Source organism: Acanthisitta chloris, unplaced genomic scaffold, assembly GCF_000695815.1.
Source record: "Acanthisitta chloris isolate BGI_N310 unplaced genomic scaffold, ASM69581v1 scaffold24559, whole genome shotgun sequence".
In the NCBI taxonomy this organism is placed as follows: Eukaryota; Metazoa; Chordata; class Aves; order Passeriformes; family Acanthisittidae; genus Acanthisitta; species Acanthisitta chloris.
In genome coordinates, this window is record NW_008692509.1 from 19,313 (window position 1) to 39,174 (window position 19,862).

A 19,862-nucleotide genomic window follows, 5' to 3' on the forward strand; every position below is an offset into this window, starting at 1 on the left:
GAGGTCGTGATTAAAATTTTTGGGTAAAAATAGATAGCAATGTTATGGATCTGTGTCTAACCTGAGCCCAGACCTCTAGGAAGTTCACACAAGAAAACTGCATGAAGTTCAAATAAGACACTCTGCAAAGCAAGAAATAATCCTCTGACTTCATGTCTGTGCTGGTGAGCTTGGACCAAGACTCATCTCTCCTCTTCTCCTTCCAGCTGTGAAGCAGCTCTGGGGAGATGGAGACCACATGGCTGAAATAGATGACATGATGTCAGAGGCAGAAGCCATCCGTGGGGAGAAGGCTAAGAGTGTTTGTGATCTGCTTCGTGACCGAGCTGTGCGTTGGCAGCTCATCACTCTCTTCCTTCTCGTCTCATGCATGCAGTTAGCCGGGGCCAATGTGGTACGTGTGCTGCTTTGCTCTGCTCTCTAGATTGCTGACAGTTTCTTGGCAAAATTAAGCTCTGCAACAAGTTGTGAAACGCTGATTGCAACAGTATCTCTTAAGGAGGGATCTGTTGCTGCTGTTCATTACAATCTTTTCCCATGGAAGTTTGGGACCTGGGATAAATTGAGAACTGCGTTTTAGCAAGTGTCATCTGAAGGCATCTCTATGGATTACCCTGTTAGGATAAGAGAATGGAAGGGGATCAAATAAAATCCCAAATACAGAACAAGCAAAGAACAGCATAACCTCCTCTGTGTCTCTGAACTCCAGAACGCACTGCCCAAAACTGTTCAGCCATTTCAGTACAAACTGAGTCAGGTTTGCATTTCCATGCTCTTACCTCTTTGGGTTCCTTTCCAAATCCTTTAACTTGGCACATTCTCAGATTATACACAGTTACAACATCCCAGTAACATACCTGACAGTTACTGATATACATACTCTCTAATATACCTTTTCTGTAGAAATAGAGATATTTCTGTTTCTGTAGATAGTATTGAGTATCTGAATAGATATTGTATAAAATGAGCTTACAGTAAAAGCATTTAAGTTCCAAAATCCAGATTAATTTTGCAAATTCATAGAAACTTCAAGATTCATCGACCTCTTTCTAGCCCCACTAGCACAGCACTTACTGTTACCACAAGGGAACAGTAGAATTTGAACTTACTGACAGTGGAATTTCTTACGCTTTTAGGAGTGCTTACCTCTGGAAAACTATGACTATCAAAATACCTGAAAAGGCTTAAATATAATGTAGAAAGATAGTTTAAACCATTTGCTTAGTATGTACTGTCCACATTTCTGTATGCTCCTCATCTGAAGTACATGAGACACTAAAATACGGTGAAAGATGCCAGATGAAATTACAACCTGTAACATAAGACAAAGGCAGTGCTAAATGCAAGCAAAAACAAAGGAAGAAAAAGCCTGTGTTTGTTACTGAGCTCAAGACAGCTGCTAAAAAGATCTGTTCTGCACAAATCAGCCTTGTGAAAACATTGAGGATTGGTTACTGGGATCAAGAAGATGATTTTCTATTTTGTTAAGGCCTGATTAGTTGTTTTCTATCCAAAAAGACAGAAGCCAGTGTAAATATGACCACATGTGGTCAGCTTTCACAAATTTCTATTCCTTCCAGGTTTACTTTTATGCTTACAATATCTTTACAACGGCTGGAATCCTTCCTGCTCAAATCCACTATGTCTCGCTGGGGCTTGGGCTCACTGAGATCCTCTCCACAGTTCTGTGTGTAAGTTCAGCTGAATTTTGCTCTGCTGTCATGCATGGTTCATTTTAATCTTTGGACATACTGTAAATGGAGTTTTTGGCATCAAACCTTTGCAACAAATCAACTGTAAAACTGATCACACAAAACCACCTTCACACCCTCTCCAAATACAGGCATTTATATTCACTTGGGAAGACATGAGAGTCTTTCCCTCAAATCACGACCCAACCAGGGCCAGCCTGGAGAGTCCCAGTTCACCACTGGAGGAAGGGAAAATGACACTTGTCAGTAGGACTCACAGTTGCAGGAATTATGGTAGTTAACAGTGCGACCATTCCCATGCTGCTCTCCCCCCAGCTCTCCTTTGCCTGCAGTGCCACCTCTGACCTCCTTTGCTTGGCCTATGCTCCCTGCAGACCTGCACCTCTCCACCTCCCCCTCATCCCTGCAGCTCCTGGCCTTTACTCACCCTCCCACAGGAGGTAGCACATCCCAGTTCCCAACCCCTCAGTGACCTCCTGTCTGGCCACTGAAGGCAGGTACTGAATCCTCTCCCCAGTGCCTGCCTTTAAGGTCTGTCCTTTGGAGCTGGCAGCATGTTCTCCTGCTTGCAGGGTTTCCTCATTGAGCGTGCAGGGAGAAAGTCACTGCTGTGGAAAAACTACACTGTGATGGCCTTGGCTTTAGGACTCCTCACAGTCACTCTCTCACTACAGGTAAGACCCCAGTGATGCATCAGAACTGTCTTCACGTTGTATTGGATGGCAGACATTGTTACTATTTCTGTCCTCCCAAATCACTTTTTACTCTGAAAAGAAGTATTTTTGAGACTAACCATCATATTAACCGAGGTCTATTTCCAGAAATGTACATACAGATTAAAGACAATAGATTTACACAGCCAAGGCCACTGCCAAGACTCTCTCCTCCTGAAGTTTCTGGAAGAAGAGGAAATAGATACATGTTTAACATGGACATACTTTGCAGTGACGAATGTTTCTAATGGAACTGGATAAAAAAATTTTAATTTCTGATTTTATTTGCTTTTCAATTCCTACCATAGGATTCCTTTTTCTGGGTACCATACTGCTCTGTTGCACTTATCTTTATTTTCATCATGAGCTTCGGCATTGGACCAGGTTGGTATTTCCTACTGGAACAGTTTCATGCAGTCATTCCTTCCCCACTGTGCTTTTAAGGAGAGGTCTCAGGGATAGCTGTTCCACAGTTAGTGTGAATCCCTACTCCTGATTCAGTGCAGGTGTAGATGTTCCCCTCCATACTATCATCAGAGGTAAAATGTCATTTCCCATTGCATTCCTACATGTTTTCCTCCTGAAGAGCCAAGCAGCACCTCAAACACTGCCAGGTTAGTTAAAGCCATGAACTTATGTGGCAATATGAAGTATGATGTACAGAAGCACCCTGTAAAATTTCTAAGTTTCTTTTTTTTTCCAACATTTTTTTTCAGCTGGAGTATTATGCCCCTTGCTCACAGAAATATTTATTCAGTCATACAGACCAGCTGCTTATGTTTTTAATGGTGTTACAAACTGGATCCAACTCTTCATGCTTGGACTTCTGTTCCCTTTCATTGTGGTAAGCAAAATAGGGTGTTTTGTTCCAGATCAGAAGAGCTTAGATGTTTCTTGAACCCAGAGCATGCTTCTCTTTTCAATGCCTCATGCAAAGGACAGAGCCCAAAATAGTTGCAGTTCTGATGGCCTCTTTCTTTTTACCCAGATATCTAGTGGAAGTGTAGCAAACACACAAAATGCTGCTAACTCTGCACAAGGTTAGAGTGTGACACTGGCAAACACAGAAGTTATCACAGAAGTGCCAATACCGTCAGAAATCTTTTGAATGTCATGAGGGGTTCCCTTTTTTTCCCCCTTGTCCTGTATGTGTCTCCTCTTCGGGGTTAATGTGGAAAATGGGCAGTCCCAGAGATCTCAGCCAGCATTAGCAAGGAGATGGAAAACAAAATCTTTACAGTTTGGGACCATGCAAGGAGGGACAGAGGCAACATACTACATTCCTTCCCCTGTTCAGCCCTGACTGAGGACAGAGCAGAAAGGATAAGTAACTGAAGCTCAGCACTTCTCCAAATTGTCAAGCAATGACATTCAGTCTCTGCTGAGCATACAACTTTCCTCCTTAAAACAGGAAAGGTGAATTAGTTCATCTTACCACTCAGTGCCATTCCCCAGGTGGCAGCAAGCAGGATTTATATCAGCTGAGTCCCCCATCAAGTTTTTTAGTAAATGCAAACCCAGAAATTCTGTAATCACAAGAGAAAGAAACTGAGATAAATTTTAATGAACACGTGTTGTCTCTTTCTTTTCCTACAGAAAGGCCTTGGTAGTTTCTGCTTCATTATTTTCCTGACATACTGTGCATCCATGGCTGTCTTTGTCTTCCTGGTGCTGCCAGAGACCAAAGGCAAGACCATGCTGCAGGTCATGGAGGAGTTCAAACGCCTGAACTACCGTGGAAAGAAGGGACAGTCAGTCCTGCAGCAGAGTAACTGCTCAGTGACAACTGTTACTAGACTTTAATAACAAACTCTCCACTTCATATTTTGCTCCTTTATTACTGCGGTGCCCAGAAGCCTCACTGAGCAAGGGAGAACCCATTTCTCCACAAACAGCACAAATGTGTATTTTAAAACTAATCACCTGCAGTGCAGAGTGCAGGATGAACTTGGTGGTTGTCTCCAGCTGCTGAAACAGGAGCTGAGTTAATTCCTCTGAAGAAAATAATCGAAGTGTATAAAGAAGTAAGAGCTTTGTCAGTCCCTCCAATTTATCAGTTTTGTAAACTGAAAACACAACATCTGCTATTTTTCTTGGCAAAACCAGCACTCCACAATTGTTGAAGAAGAGAGTGTGGAAGCTCCAGAGGTGTAGCAGACTTGTGAAACTGAGAAAAAAAGAGAAGACAGAATTTTCACATTGAAATTATCTGCTGCTATTAACAAGGCAGTGCTGCTGAGTCTTCCCAGAGAAGAAGCTTCAGTTTCAGAAATGAAGTGTTAGCTCCTTAATCCAGTGGAAGAAGAGCTCTGTGCCTCTGAATAGACAATCACTACACAATGTTTCTCCTGCTTCTGATTTTAGGGATTCCTCCACTGGAAAACACAGAGATATGTCAGCACTGAACAAAAGCATGAGCAAAGAAAGCAGAGCTGCAGGAAATCATGACTGGACAAATCCACAGAGGGCAGATTCTCATTCTCCATTAGCAGTGACTATCTAGCATGTCTTCAGCCTGGAGAACACTGAGTTTCAATGGGATTGAGCTCCTGACAGTAACTGGTACTGATGAGCCAAAAAATAGTGGTGCTTTTCCTGGAGAACCCAATCTGTATGTCTGAGTGTTTGCTTCTCTCTCCAGGTCTCTGAATACTCCATATTTTCATTATAACACATGGTATAAAGGGCTTCACTTTTTGTATTCATTGTTGTATGACATGACACATTTTTGGTCTTCTTCATGCTTTGCAGTTTACTGATAAGGAAATAAAAAGCAGTGACTAGGAAAACACACCCTACTGATCATGCCTGGATTTGGTTTTCACTGAATGAAGAGTCAGGGACTGGGACTGGGACTGGGTTGTTGAGGTCAAGGAATATTGTGTCTGTTTGTTCTGGAAATGAGATCTTCAGTACTGACTGATGCAGATGTTGCACAATAAAATTTGCAAAAGGACCTGAATATTGAGCTGCAGTTTCTTTCACAGCCCTGAGGCTCCTGCTATTTTGTCTTCACACTGTCCCCAAGACATTGATTATTTTAGAAGTCTTCATTTGGCCTGGTCTTTCTCAACCTTACTGGTTCCCAGTGAGGAAGTTTTTACTGTCTTACAAGGCATTAGAAACTTGTTTCCTTATACAAGTGTTTATGCAGTATGATCTTGTCCAATACACTTTGACTCTTCCCTAATACTAGTAAATACTGTCCAGCAGAGGGAAAGTGTGGTAAATCATTAACACTGCCATAAACTAGCATGGACTGGGAATAAAGGTTAAAGAAGTACTTGTGAATCTGAAGTGTAGGATCCAGGATCACACAAGTACAACACAGGGCATCTTTGAAAACAAAATCCCTCCAAACCAAAGGTAGTGGGTGAGCTCAGTTCTGTAGTGGGTCTGGAATAAGCACATTTCTCATAGTGTTCAAATCCTAAGTGAAAAGACTTGCCCTGTCCTCTTCTTTAGGAAAGTAAATAAGAGCCACTCTAGGCTCCCTGAAGGAAGATGATAGCACTGTCTGGCTCCTCACACAACAGGAACGTGCAGGTGTTTTCACAGTGTGAGTAAGGGGGAGCACTCCCAATACAACAAGGATAAACATTTACCAATGTTGTAATCAGCTTGTCATATCTGGGTCTTGGAATAATTAAACCAGCAAGAAGAGGCCCTGGCCAGTGTCAGAGGAGGACACAATTTCCTAAAAGCCACATAGTTAGAATTTAACTTCTGTGCTGTGTTCCCAACCTTTTACAGTCTCAGTGTGGAAACCATCTCTCTCCTCTGACAGACTTAACAAGGGCTCTCAGAGCAGGCAGGTTTCGAGGGAAAATGCCTGGTTTCCTCTCAGACCTGGTGAGTATCCAAGTTATTTTCTAGCCCTAGTCACTAAGAGCAGCATGGTCTTTAAAGCTTACAGCAAAGGGAAGGAAACAGTTTTTCTTGTAACAAAAATCAGCAACATAGCATGTGCTTGGGACTGCACTGGGTCAGCAGTAAGACTGACTACATATGGCACCTGCAGAAAATGAATCAGAATTACAAAAGAGTGAGAGCTTTAAAAGAGGACCTGGGAAACTAGGAAAGAATGGACATTCTGAGAAGAAAATAGTAGCAGTGAAAAAGACAAAACAGAAAAAAACCTCCCACTCCACTCTGCTGCCCTGCACTCACAAGGATATTTGAGGGTACTCATCTGTTTAGAGTGTGGTCTGACCAGATGCCTGAAAAAGTATGTGCTTGTGAGGAATGCTCTAAAATCCAGTGTACTTCATGGAAACACAGCATTTCAAGCAGGAGTCCTTCATGTAGGGACTCTAAAAACACCATTTCCTATGGACTTAACAAAAGCGAAACATAAAAGCAAAGTGTTTTAAGAGGACAGATAATGAAAACAATGACCCTGAGGAGGCAAAATTGAAGGAAAAAATGGATTCAAGAAAGTCATAGCTATTTCTAATACCAAAACCAACACAAACTATCTGAACAAGGCTTTTATGATTCAAGTTTTTTGTTTCTGTGGTTAGCAGAGCTAACAGAATTGGACATTGCCTCTTTTCAGGCTGCTAATGACCAGGAGAGGAACATAGCAAAATTTGCAGATTTGCATCTTGACAATTTTCCAGGAATTTTGCTTGATTATTGAAAAATTCAAAAGCCCGTTTTAAATGGTTTTAAAGGTTTTAAACATTTTAAAGGTTTCTTGACAGTAAAAATATGAATATATACGATCCCATAAATTATTCCATGGTCTGAAAGCCATGCTAGTGTCAGGAACTTAGGATGTGTTTCATTATCCTTATCGCCCTCCACAACTTATCCTCCTCTGCAAAAAGGAGGTCGGAGTCAGGTGGGGGTTGATCTCTTCTCCCCGGCAACCAGCAGTAGGACAAGAGAGCATAGACTCAAGCTCTGCCAGGGGAGGTTTAGGCTGGATATTGGGAAGAGATTTTTTACAGAGAGAATGATCAGGCATTGGAATGGGCTCCCCAGGGAGGTGGTGGATTCACCATCCCTGGAGGTTTTCAAGATGAGACTGGATGTGGCACTTGGTGCCATAGGCCAGTCACCACAGTAGGGTTGGACTCAATGATCTTTGAGGTCTCTTCCAACCTGGTTGATTCTATTCTATGATTCTATAATTCTATGATTATCTTTGACAGGTTCAGTACCGGAAGCTGTTGCTAATGATTTTGGTGCTGGGAATTGGTGGAACTCACCTCTCTGGTTTTCAGATGTCTGTCATCAACTATACTTCTCCGGTAAGTGAGGCCTTCATAAAATCACATTTCTAACCATCCCTCATGGGACTAGGCCCTACACTTTGAAGATGCCCACAAAAGCTGCTAGGTGTTGCTATGTCAGTTTATTCCCAGTGCTTTCCAATGCCATACTGTCACTGTCAAAGGACAAAATGAGTTTGCATGATTCCTAGGAACTGTGCTCCAAAGACAACTTCCCATGGAACTGTGTTGAAACAAGATATTGCAACGATCTCTATAAAATTTATGTCATGGAGAAAAAAAGATTAAAAACTAGCTGATGGAATCTCAACATTCAGCTCAGCCCTTTTCTCTTTATATCTGCTACCTACAGTTATCTATAATGAATAAAAGGACCTAATTTTTTTGTGTAGGAGAGTCAGGATTCAACACATGGGAGAGCATCATTAATTTTCAAAAGATTCTCTTACACTATTAGGCTGTATGAGAGGAAATATCAGTCCTGATTTGCAAACAAGTGTCCCATGGCCATGCTTTCAGTAATGACTATGAATCTAGTTTTTTAAGTTGCAAACGCTGTGAAGAACTATTGTGACTAGTGCCTCAGTGGAATGGGAATCTCCTTTTCTGTCGCAGTACATTCAGAAGTTCATCAACGAGACGTGGCTGGAGCGATACGGTTCTGTGCTGCACCAGGAGACCCTCACACTGTTGTGGTCCATCATCGTGTCTATGTACTGCGTGGGTGGGATGATCGGGTGTCTGTGCAGTGGGTACCTGACTGCAAAATATGGAAAGTAAGTATATTTCCCAAGAGCTCGGTGCTCAGGGCTGCAGCAGGGGAAGCAACCACACATTACTCAGCCGAGGGAACGGATGTCAGGCTCGCACTGCCACCTGCTGCCGCGGGATTCACTCAGCACCTCTAGCGACACCCGCGACATCAGAGGGACGAGAACGGGCGACTGTTTTGATTCCCTTGCCACAGCTTTTGGTGCCATACCATTCCGGTATTTTTGCTGAGACTCCTTTATTGGGCGATATGCTATGGGGAGCCCAGCAGCGCTGCAGTGGTGCTGCAGGAGAGGTTCTGTGGGCAAAAGCATCTTTTATTTATTTACTTGAGCACAGGCTTTAAAAACATTGTGCAGGTTCACTCCTCTGTAAGAATAATCACAGTTTCAGCAAAGATAAGCAGAAGTCCCTCAGGCCACCGAGGGTGCCACAAGGGACAAAGCCAGAACTCTCTCACTTGAGGTGGGCAGTGAAGTGAGTTCCAAGCGCAGCTGGATTTGCCTTGTCCTGCACACACATGAAGTGTTTGAGATGGGAGCCTTGCCCACACGATAGAGGTGAAAAAGGCCATTCCTTATCAGTATTTATCCTGCAGGAATTTCCTTTAGCCTCGTGGTTTGCTGACTCAGTGTTAGCATGGGTAAGAGGAATCAAGCTTTTCCCTTTCCACTCCTCTTCAAAGACATCATGCCTTTTCATAATCAGATTTTGTTGTCCTGTAAGGAAAGGATTTAAACCTGGTCATGGCTTGAGTCTGTAACTCCAGAGGAGAACAGGCAGACATTAGTCAAAGATGAAAAAGTAAAACATGGATCATACCCACATGTTGTTTGCTGTTGCAGGAAGAAATGTCTACTGTTCAATGACGTGGTCCTAATAATAGCCACGTTGCACACTGGCTTCAGTAGGAGAGCCAAGTCTTTTGAGATGATCCTGGTTGGGCGCTTCCTCGAGGGCATCTGTGCTGGTAGGACTCCCCATTACTCCATGTTAATGTGACTTCTTTGGGGTGGATACAGAAATCTTCCTGCTGGGAGTACCCAGGCATGCACAGTAACCCAGTGGAACAAGGAACAGATTGGGAAAAGGTAAGATGAGCTGTCCTTTACCTTCAAGAGGTCTTGTAGAGAGAGAGAGAGATATCTGATGGATTAGCTAAACAGCTTGCTTAAAGGAAAAGGTACATTTTCAGCCTATTGTAGAGGCTATACAGCAAACAGCTCAGAAGAGAGAGGAGACACCTGCCCTTAGCTGAAGGTGAACAGAGAAGGGACCCTCTCTCTCTCGTTCTACAGCTTTGGCACTCTCCTGTCTTCTCCCTTTAGGAATACACTTGAATGCTCATGTTCAGTATGCTGGAGAGATCTCACCTAAGAAGCTCCGTGGATTTATAAATGTGACCTCCTCAGTGTTTCTTGCACTAGGAAAAACTGTAGCAAGAATTCTTGGATTAAGGTACTTGTGCTGCTCCTTCTCACCTATTTTCTATTTGTTTGTCTTTCCTAGGAAACAGACATACACCAAGGGTGGGGTTTTACTTTGCTTAACTGCAGCTGTAAGAATATATCTACCCAACAGAGTCACTAAGGTTTCTGTGTCATTCCTGGGGGAGAGAAAGGCCCTTGAGGAAAGATGACTCCATCTCTGGAGATGCAGTCTCTCTGCTCTAGTTAATATGAACAGACTTTATGGAAATACTCTTATTAAATTTCTGAGATCTGAAATCTCTGCTAATTTCTTGATAACCTCACACAGACTTGCAGTACTGATTCAGAGGGCTGTTGTGGGAATGTTCAAACTCCACTGATCTTTAGAAGATATTCAAATTATAGGAAAATTCCCAATCTTGCAGAAGAAATAAAGTATTAATCTATTTTCCTTTCTCTAACTTAAACATCTTCTATTTCAATTTAACTTTTCAAAGTCTGTATTTTGTGTCTCTTTAGGTAGGATTTAGAAAATACCAAATTAGTTATAGACTGTAATTGTACTGGACTATAAATAGACTCTAACTTGTTTTCATAGAGACCTTTTAGGAACTGAAGACATGTGGAATGTGCTGTTGTCCTTCTCTGGGTTGGTGGCATTGACTCAACTGCTCTTTTTGCCGTTCTTTCCTGAGTCCCCTCCCTATCTCTTGCTGCAAAAAGGAGACAAGGCTGGTTGCTTGAAAGGTAAAAGAAACTTTAGATCCTCAGTTTGTTAAATCATAACTCTTGGGAATGTGAAGCTAACAGAGGGAATTGGCTTTTCTATTAGCCAGCTACAGATTTCTGGATAATTTCTGGATAATTGGTCTGGATTAAAGTCCTCCAGACCATGCAGTCATCATAAATATTTAAGCTCTATCCCTAAATACTACAGCAAGTTGAAAGCCATTTTCCAGGGAAGCCTAAGCATGTCCTGCTAAGCAATGTTCCAGTCCTTTGCTCAGTAACTGATGAATCACAGGATGGACTGATCTACAAATGTTTAGTGTCAAAATAGACTTATAAAAACACAGAACTCTGACTGGATCCAATGATGGAGGAGTATACTTCATTCTGTCTCTTCTGTAGCCATGAAGCAACTCTGGGGAGAAGGGAATTATCACACAGAATTTGATGACTTGATGAAGGAAAAGGCTATAACAAAAGGCACCAAAATCATGAATGTACTAGAGGTGCTGAGAGAACCATCCGTGTACCGACAGCTGACTACCATGCTCCTCCTTTTACTGAGTCTACAGCTCTGTGGCCTGAGTGCAGTTGAGTATGCTCTATTTCCATGCTTACATTTGCTATTAAGTAACCAAAGTGCCACAATGCCAACTTGTCCTTCTCCTCTGGGTCTACATTGTTCCTCCTTGCAGACCCCACTGCTGAGATCTGTGGTATCATCACTAGTATTCTTCATACCATTAAGGGGGTGACTCAGGTGGGAACACAAGAGATCCAACACAGCATAAGTGCCTGCAAAGGCAAGACAAAAGACTTTGTAGAAGAAAGGTTTATAAGCATCCTAAGGCCTGCTACAACCCAGCTCCACTTCCTTTGACTTCTGCAGTAGCAGATGGCCAGTATTTGCCATCCTGTTTTCATTCCCTTTGATAAATGACATTTATCCATTAATATCCTTCTGGTTGTTTCCAAGGTGGATGAGCCTAATGCAGCCCAAGTTGGTAGTCATTCCCCTGGCTGTCATTTTATCACTTGCCCATGGGAGTCTCTCCATCAGCCCTGCTCAGCCTATGCACTCTGCTGGAGACTGTTCCTTCCAGCAGTGAGGCAGAGTTGTCACCTCTGCGTTCTGCTGACAGGCAAATGGTGCCCAGTCTGCCAGGGGCTTTGCAGATGAGCAGCTTCTGCTTAGCAACTGGAAAAGAGTGACAGAATCAACTGTTTGGATGACAATGTGTGGTCTGCTAAGGCTGAGATCTGCTTTGCTTTTTCTTCACTCCCTGTCTTGGCCCTTTCCTTTTTGCCAAAACAACACCTTTTCCCCAAGTCTTTCAGGCAACATGCTCCTTTCAACTACTTTTTGGTTTTGTGTTTTTTTTCCTGGGTTTTCAAATCCCTTTGCTTTATCTCCATTAACCTTTTGATTTTTCACATCTCAAGCAGGTATGTCACCTCCACTAAGCCCCAATACTGTATTGCTGCTTTTGCAGTGATGATGAATCTAGTTCTAAGTGGATAAGCACATATCACGTCTATTAACTATGCTTCAGTTTTAATATTTTTCTTATTTCCTAGATCACATTTTACACCTCGGAAATCTTTCAGACAGCCAACTTGCACGAAAGCATAATCCCATATGTATCTCTAGGAGTTTCAATCTCTGAACTCATCTCTGTCATATTCTGTGTAAGTCAGACCTTTCTGGGGCTATAAGAATTAAAGTACATGGGAGTTGAATATATTCTTTCTCAAAGCTGATGAATCTTCTTATGAACTAAACTTTTTTTTGTGGTACTGCATACGTCTGTACAGTTTAGAAGGTCCCAGTCCCCGATCCCAGTTTGGAGGTCACAGAACCCAGTTTGTGACTTCCAGCCCCCATTAAAGGGTCCCAGATCCCAGTTTTCAGACACAGACCCCAGTCTGGAAGTCCCAGCCCCAGTTTGGGGAGATCAAATCCCAGTTTGGAGGGAGCAGAAGCCTGTTTGAGGCTCCAGGAACTCAGTTTGGAGGGCTCAGCCCCAGTTTTAGGGTCCTGCATTCTAGTTTAAGGGACCCAGATCCCAGTGTGGAGGGCCCAGATCCCAGTTTAGAAGGTCCCAGACTCAGTTTGCAGGCCCTGATCCCACTTTGCCATTGTTACCATTCACTCCAAATTTTGTCCCACCTTTTATGTCTTTCTTCCCATTTTCAGTGTCCTTGATTTCTTACAAGAATTCCTTATGAAATGTCATTAAAACATAAATATCTGTCCTCATTTCCATATATTTGTGTATATCTATATATCCAAATGGAGCGAACATGCTTGACTGATAACAGTGTTTATGAAAAAGTAGCTGCAATGGTAATGGTGATTCATGGTATTAGAGAAGCTACAAGGAACTCAACAAAAGAACAACCTCCCTACCAATAAGATTTGTGTTCTCTGACGTAAAAAGAGCTCAATAAGAATGCTTGTTTTGTTGGATGGCTCAGAGTTGGATTTTGCCATCCTTCCAGTTATATGCAATTTTTTTCTACTCTCCAGAGCTCCATAATCGACCGGTTCGGGCGCCGAATTCTCCTGTGTGGTGGTTATTTGCTGATGGCACTGATACTAGTGTTGCTTGAAACAAGTCTTCTGCTCAGTGTAAGCAAAGTCTCCCCGGGAGTGGATCTGCACCAGAATTCTTTGTGCAGGATGGCAGATAGTCAGCCCTAGCTTTCATGTCCAAAATAGCAGGTCAGGACATATTGTGAATCCCAGGTTCACTGCAGGCTGCTTTTGCCTTCCACTGTGCTCAGCACAGAAAGATAAGCAGCTCTAGGGAGCATCTATTACAGAGCTCAGCGTCATGAGCATCATTGCTGCTCCTACGATTGGATCAGCTGTGCTACAGCTATAAGATTAATTTTCATTCTCCTTCCTTCTTTTATCTCTGTCTAGGATCGGTTCCTCTGGATGCGTTACTTCAGTGTCATTCTCATCTTTTTATTCATCATTGCCTATGGAATAGGACCAGGTGAGTACAATAAAACCTTGGAACCCATGGACAAGCTCAGGCCATGAATGTATAGAAGTATAACTAGAATGTGTGAATATACCTTTGAAAATCAACAGCTTAGTTTGGACTGAGGGAGTCCCAATTTTTGATGAACTATTTATCCAAGAAATAATTTGCTTAACAAGTTATTTTTAAACCATTCACATCCTGATGAATCAGGACCCTGTTTTCTCTCACTGGATTACAGGTTCAAGCCACATAAATTCTCATTAATCAATTCACCAAGACTTGTTTTGGAGGGTGTGAATTCTGCTCAGTGCATACAGGCTCAACTGGTCAATCTCTGTCTCTGCCTAAGGGCAGAGGGAGGCTCTTCTAAAACATCAGAGTTTTCTTGACTTACCTATAAAATCCTACTCCATGAAAGAGTGATACTTGACAGCATGCACAGTTTGTCTCTTAGCATTGCTCTGTCCTTTCTCATCCTCTTTAATGTGACCCCTAATCCCCTACATCAGTAGAGCCACTTTGGTTACTTACAGCTCTCTATTAGAACCTCACCCACACAAGACCAATATTTACTCTGGAAGTTCCTGACTCAACACTACTTATAGTTACTACAGTTGCCAAATTCTGGCAGCCTTCAGTATTATAAAGGTTACACATGAGGACAATGAATGTCTTGAAAACCTAACAGAATTCCCACAGCAACAGAACCCAGGTGACTTTTGTGGGAAATGGTCAACTACAACGTTTCCATTGCTTTTTTATGGGTTTTTTTCCCCAGCTGGAGCTGTTGCATCTGTCATGAATGAAATCTTCACCCTCTCAACAAGGGCCTCTGCTTTTGTAATTGGTGGAATCGTCATTTGGCTAGGCCTCACTTTCACTGGAATGATTTTCCCCTTTGCTGTGGTATGTAATTTAGTTCAAGTCCTCTCTTTGACTATCAATTTAAACTGGTGTTCTAGGCTGGTCTGGATAGGGAGTAGGATGAAATGACTTGTAGATGATCAAAACTGTGAATCCCTTATTGCTACTGGCATGTGGAGGCCATTTATGTAAAACACTTCCCTAGACTTCAGAATCATCTGCTGCCTCAAGAACAGACTGAAAGTATAAATAAGGATTGCTTCAGTAAAATCACCTTATTCCTCATTTCACAGGAACAAAACAACGTTCAAGAATCTATAGGGGCAGGTGTTGCCAGGGAAATCACTCATCTTATTCTGTTTTCATCTCCAGATGCTTCTTGGTCCTTTTTGCTTCCTCATCTTTATTGGTGTCCTGATCATTTCAGCGATTCTTATCTACCTGTTCCTCCCAGAAACAAAAGGGAAGTCAACTTTTGAAATCACAGAAGAATTCAAAACTCGTCGGTTTAAGAAGAGACCTCATAAGACTGTGGAGATTAAAGCTACTGAAGAAAAGACAGTCTGCACCAAGCTCTGATATATCACCACAAGGAACTTTCAGTGACAAAAAGCCCTGTCTCAAAATGGGACTGGAAGCTAAACATTAACATGAAATGCTATCCAAAAAGCAATCCAGAGATAGCCTCTCATTATCCAAGCAGTCCTGTTTTATATTCATCTTTGCTTTTCATGGTGAGAGACAATGGCTCCTTCCCAGAGCAGCTCTGCAGCAACACGGTGTTAGTAACCACAGGCACTTCTCAGAACTGGCACTTGGAAAACATTTTCAGGTGTAACACCTCAATTGTATTTCAAGCCTTTCTCCATTGCCATGATTTCAAAGCAATAAGATTTGTCTCTATGTTTGTTACTTTGTAAGAAAATTCCACTTGGGATTAAGGGCAGGAGGAAGGGAGGATTAAACATAGACATAGTTCTTGCAAACAATTTTCATGTCATCTCTTTATGGTATCACACTGTAAAGGATCTAATACTGATTGTGAACACTGCACATGGACAAACACCAGGTAGAATAACAAAGAGAACTTCTATTTCTTGAGCTGACACCAAGTAACTATGCCCTGACTGTCTCTATAATGACAGTCACAGATCAGCCCCAATCCCTGGGCATGTGGTACACAAGACTCTCACTTGGATCCTCTGGAGCAAACTGCCTGCACTCTCCATGCATTGCAGCAAAATCAGGAGGAAGTTTTTGTAATGTGTTCTGGTAGGCCATGGATGGCACAAGGGTTAACACACGTGTGCTGAGAGCCAGAGGACCAGAGCCCTGGAGAGAGACAGGGAGAAAGATACTTTGAGAGAGTACAGAGAGAGTAGACACGTTGAGAACTGAGCCCATTTTATAAATAATTAACTGCTAAACCAAAATAAATCAGAAGCTGTGCTGACCAATATCTGCTAGCTGTGTATTGTCCTAGGACACATTGCAGCCTGCTGCTGCACATCAGCTTACAATCCTACACTTCACCACAGCTATGCTCCACAGCACCTCAGGACTGTGCTATTCCAGGGCTGTTCATCCTGCTGAGCACTGTACCTAGTCACTACCCTCCCAAAACTCTGCTACCTTCGTATAGGATAATCATGTAACTACTCTGTCACAGTTACAAATGGTACTCCAAGCCTTCTGCTCAGCAGGACCACAAGTCCTTTCCTTCTGCAGTTCGGCCAATCATACAGATTATCATAGTGCTGCAGCACTGAATTAGTGTTGAGTTTTAGGGAGTTTTCTATTAAAAATTCTCAAATAATATACTTGCTACTTCTAAAGGAATACCCACAGAAGAAGCACTGATATCAAAGCGTCAGTGTGTGTTCCAGAAACTGACACCTGGGTTAGACAGTTCGATGTTCAATCTGGTATCACTCCCTGTATCAAAATAGGGTATCAAATGGATATCAAACTCATGCTACAAAGCATTCCCATCCAGAGGGTCCTCCCTTGTGAGGCATTGAAATATTTAATCCATCCATTCTTAGTGCTGCCCAATTGCCACAAAAAACATAAATCAACAGAAATCATACGAAGTAAACATTAACCTCAGCCTCAGAGTCAGATGGTTACTTAAGAGGAAGGTGCAGGAGGGGCATGAGAGAAAACACTTCCTCATTCTGACAGAGTTCTGTCTGCCTGGGATCAGCTACACTTCTGATGTAAGATGGATGAGCTGCCTCCAGAAGTGGTGAGTACTGCAGCTGGCAGTATTAAGCTTTCAGAAGAACTGAGAGGTTGTCTGTTGCAATTGCCATTCCTAAAAATAATGCAGTACATATGTATCAAGTAATTTTCAAAATAATAGGGCGGGTAGAGGATAATCCTTCTAATTTTGTTATTGTAAAAATTAGAGCTAACATTTAAAATTAAAAATCCCAAAGACACAGAATAAGCTTTCTGGACATCACAGAAACTTTGAAGGAAGTTCTAGCTGGGTAGAAAAACTAACAATAATAATTAAAAAAAGGGTTAAAATTCCCAAAGTTCTTAACTGGTGAGGTGTTTCTGTACCATTTTCCCTCTTGCTCCCACATACAAGTGTGATACTATTTAGCTTTCAAGCTGGTAGTGATATGAAATGGTGCATTTGAAAATAAAGGTTTTGTAGTTTGGTTAGTCAATTAGTATGAACAAGAGCAGCAAACTGAAAATCCAGAAGTTTATCTGGCTGACTATTTTTTGCATTGATGCTTTGCATGTTCTGTTTAAGCATCATCAAACACAATGATATCCTAGAAATGCAGGGATTATGATATCACCAGTTCCTTCTGTGACGAGCTTGGACTATTCCTTGCAGGTTCAGTACCAGTGGTTGGTTGTAATGCTCCTTGTGCTGGGAACTGATGGGTTCTTCACAATTGCCTTTCAAATCTCTATGAACAAATCTCAGCCATGGTAATAAAAGCAGATACAGCATCTTCAGAGTCCTTGACAGTGGGGTCGAAACGCAAAGGATGCTTCCCAAAGCAAATTGCATATTGTTTCCATTGACTTTTCATTCCCAGCTCTTTCCACCCAACCTTCTTTGCAGAAGATAAGAATAAGAAGTCAACTACAGCTACCTTTGAGTGAGCATGCCCAGGCAACGAACACATCAGTTGCCATTTAACAAATGTTAACATGGGCAGGCAAAATTTTCAAAAGATACCATGTAAGATGAGGTGTAATGAGGTGATTTGGGTACCACAACCACCTAAATCATAGAATCATAGAATCATAGAACTTAAGGGTTGGAATGGACCTTACAGGTCATCTAGTCCCAACCCCCTGCCCTGGGCAGGGACACCTCCTCACTAGATCACGCTGCACAAGGTCTCATCCAGCCTGGCCTTGAAACCAAATGAAGTAGCAGGCAGCCTACTGGGAGCTGTCTCACCTTGTCAGCAAACTGCATACATTACCTCACCAATTTACTACAAATCCTTTCCAACAAATCTGTCCAGATGCAGCAAGTCTTTGTAACTCTGCATAAAAACTGTATGGTGTTAGTTAAGGTTTATATGACAACTGTGAGATAGGGGTTTATATCTGCAGACTGTGAATACAGGATATAAACATAGGTCACTTGTGTTCTCCTGCCATGCCAGTTGATATTATGATCTTTGAAACCTTAGGGGAATAACTAATTAATAATCTAAAAGATCTGCATATACAAATATCATGATGCATGAATAGCACAGTTGTATCGAGCTTTCCTCTTTGTTGTGCACAACTGTGAAGGAACTGCGGGGTGAGAGAAAGCACCAAGCAGAAGTGAATGATCTGCTAAAACAAAAGACACACAAGAAAACAGCAAAATCCTGAGTGTGCTGGAAGTGATGGAAGACTAAACTCTGCACTGGCAGCTGTGCATTTTGATTACTGTGGCCACAAATCTGCAATTCCCTAGCATTAATGTAGTTGGTTATCTGCCCATCTCCACACATTGAAATAACTCTTAGGTGTCCATAAGGAAATTCTTCATTTTAAGCTTGCAGACACTGCAAAAGATGTATCTGGGTGGGAGTCAAGCAGTCATGAGATTTCACCCTGGCCATCCACTGGCTGCTGATTTGGTTTCACATGTTTTCACCCATCCATCTACTACTCTTTACTTGCAAAACTGGTATTCACCATCTACCTACCCAACAGAAAAAGACAGAGCTTCACTGACCTGGAAAGGTGCTATGTAAACACATCATGTCATTTAAGGAGAGAAATTTTGAATTATGGACACTTAATCTGCAATAACGCTGGGGCCAGACTGGCTCGGGTATGTTAACCTGCCCACAACAGCTTCTGTGCCTCCACACCTCACAAATTCCTAAAGACCTAACAAGGTGCTGCTTGAATCCAGGACAAAATCTTAGGGGCTCTTTTGCCACCATGCCCTCTTCCCCCATTCCCTCTGTGGCAGTGCAGCTTCCAGCTTCCCTAATCACTTTGTAAAGGGGAATTTCTAATGCCTGACTCTGAAAGAACAGCATGAGGCCAAATGGAACACAAATGTAACATTTATCTTCTTCCATGCTGTTCTTCCCCAGTTTGCACAGGTTCCACAATGAGGTGCCATTGTAGGTGGTAGTACTTTTGAACTGTGCAGAACAGACATTAAAGCCATGGAGTCTTACTCAGTAGACACATGGAAAAATAGATGTTAGGATCAGGGTTTACTATGGGCACTGTACCAGGTCAGTAGCTGGTCTGCTGTGGTAACTTCCACTTTCATTTCTCAGTCCCTTCTCCCTGATTTTACTCTCCTCTTTCTCTTTTTCAGAGCTTCTTTTCAGGACTCCCAACCTTTCTGCACATGCAGAAGAGAATTTTATCTTGTACACCTGGTCACTGTCACTTTGTCTTTGCTGATCCTTTTGCAGGGACTGGTCTCAGCAGAAGCACAGCAGGAACATTGCAGATGGACTGTTCATCCCTGTCACACAGCACCATGTCTGGTTTAAAAACATGAGCCTTGGATCCTTCTGTCCCTCTCCTGTGAAGTCCAGCCATGCTGACTCTGATACAGCTCCAGTGTTCCCTGCAAGAAGTCAATCCTTCCTTGCCTTGCTGGGCACTTCCAGCACTTCATGGCTTAATGAACCTTTCCATCTCCAGCATTCATCCTCCCAGGCTGCACTACCCCAGTGTGCCAGACCTCAGGAGGTCTGTTCTCCCAAACTCTCACTGTTGCTGCATCTCTTGCAGTTACTGGTAAACCAGACAGTCTATGATTAACCTGCCAACATTAATGTTTGCCTGCTGTTTTAATCCCATGCCAAGGCCTCTCTTTCATACTTCTGCAAGCAACACCTCAAATTATTTTGTCTACTTACCCTGCCTCTCTTGCCTTCAGGAAACGAGGAAATTTTAA

The 19,862-nt window shown here is 42.4% G+C and overlaps 2 protein-coding genes across 2 annotated transcripts in view; both read left to right on the plus strand.

The window, feature by feature from the left end:
- LOC103809833 (solute carrier family 2, facilitated glucose transporter member 11-like) overlaps positions 1-4,228 on the plus strand; it is an 8,928-nt gene extending 4,700 nt beyond the window's left edge. Inside the window, exons 6-11 of the mRNA XM_009082701.1 lie at positions 207-394; positions 1,581-1,691; positions 2,285-2,386; positions 2,734-2,809; positions 3,142-3,269; positions 4,022-4,228. Of these exons, the coding sequence (XP_009080949.1) occupies positions 207-394; positions 1,581-1,691; positions 2,285-2,386; positions 2,734-2,809; positions 3,142-3,269; positions 4,022-4,228 (812 nt within the window). The remainder of the gene's footprint in view (positions 1-206; positions 395-1,580; positions 1,692-2,284; positions 2,387-2,733; positions 2,810-3,141; positions 3,270-4,021) is intronic.
- A 2,000-nt stretch (positions 4,229-6,228) lies between these two features.
- LOC103809836 (solute carrier family 2, facilitated glucose transporter member 11-like) lies at positions 6,229-15,034 on the plus strand. The gene is made up of 12 exons (XM_009082705.1): positions 6,229-6,277; positions 7,585-7,683; positions 8,281-8,441; positions 9,282-9,406; positions 9,765-9,894; positions 10,465-10,613; positions 10,998-11,185; positions 12,174-12,284; positions 13,126-13,227; positions 13,525-13,600; positions 14,370-14,497; positions 14,828-15,034. Exons 1-12 carry the CDS (start codon positions 6,254-6,256, stop codon positions 15,032-15,034), a joined length of 1,500 nt encoding a protein of 499 aa, XP_009080953.1. The 5' UTR covers positions 6,229-6,253.
- Positions 15,035-19,862: the final 4,828 nt, after the last annotated feature.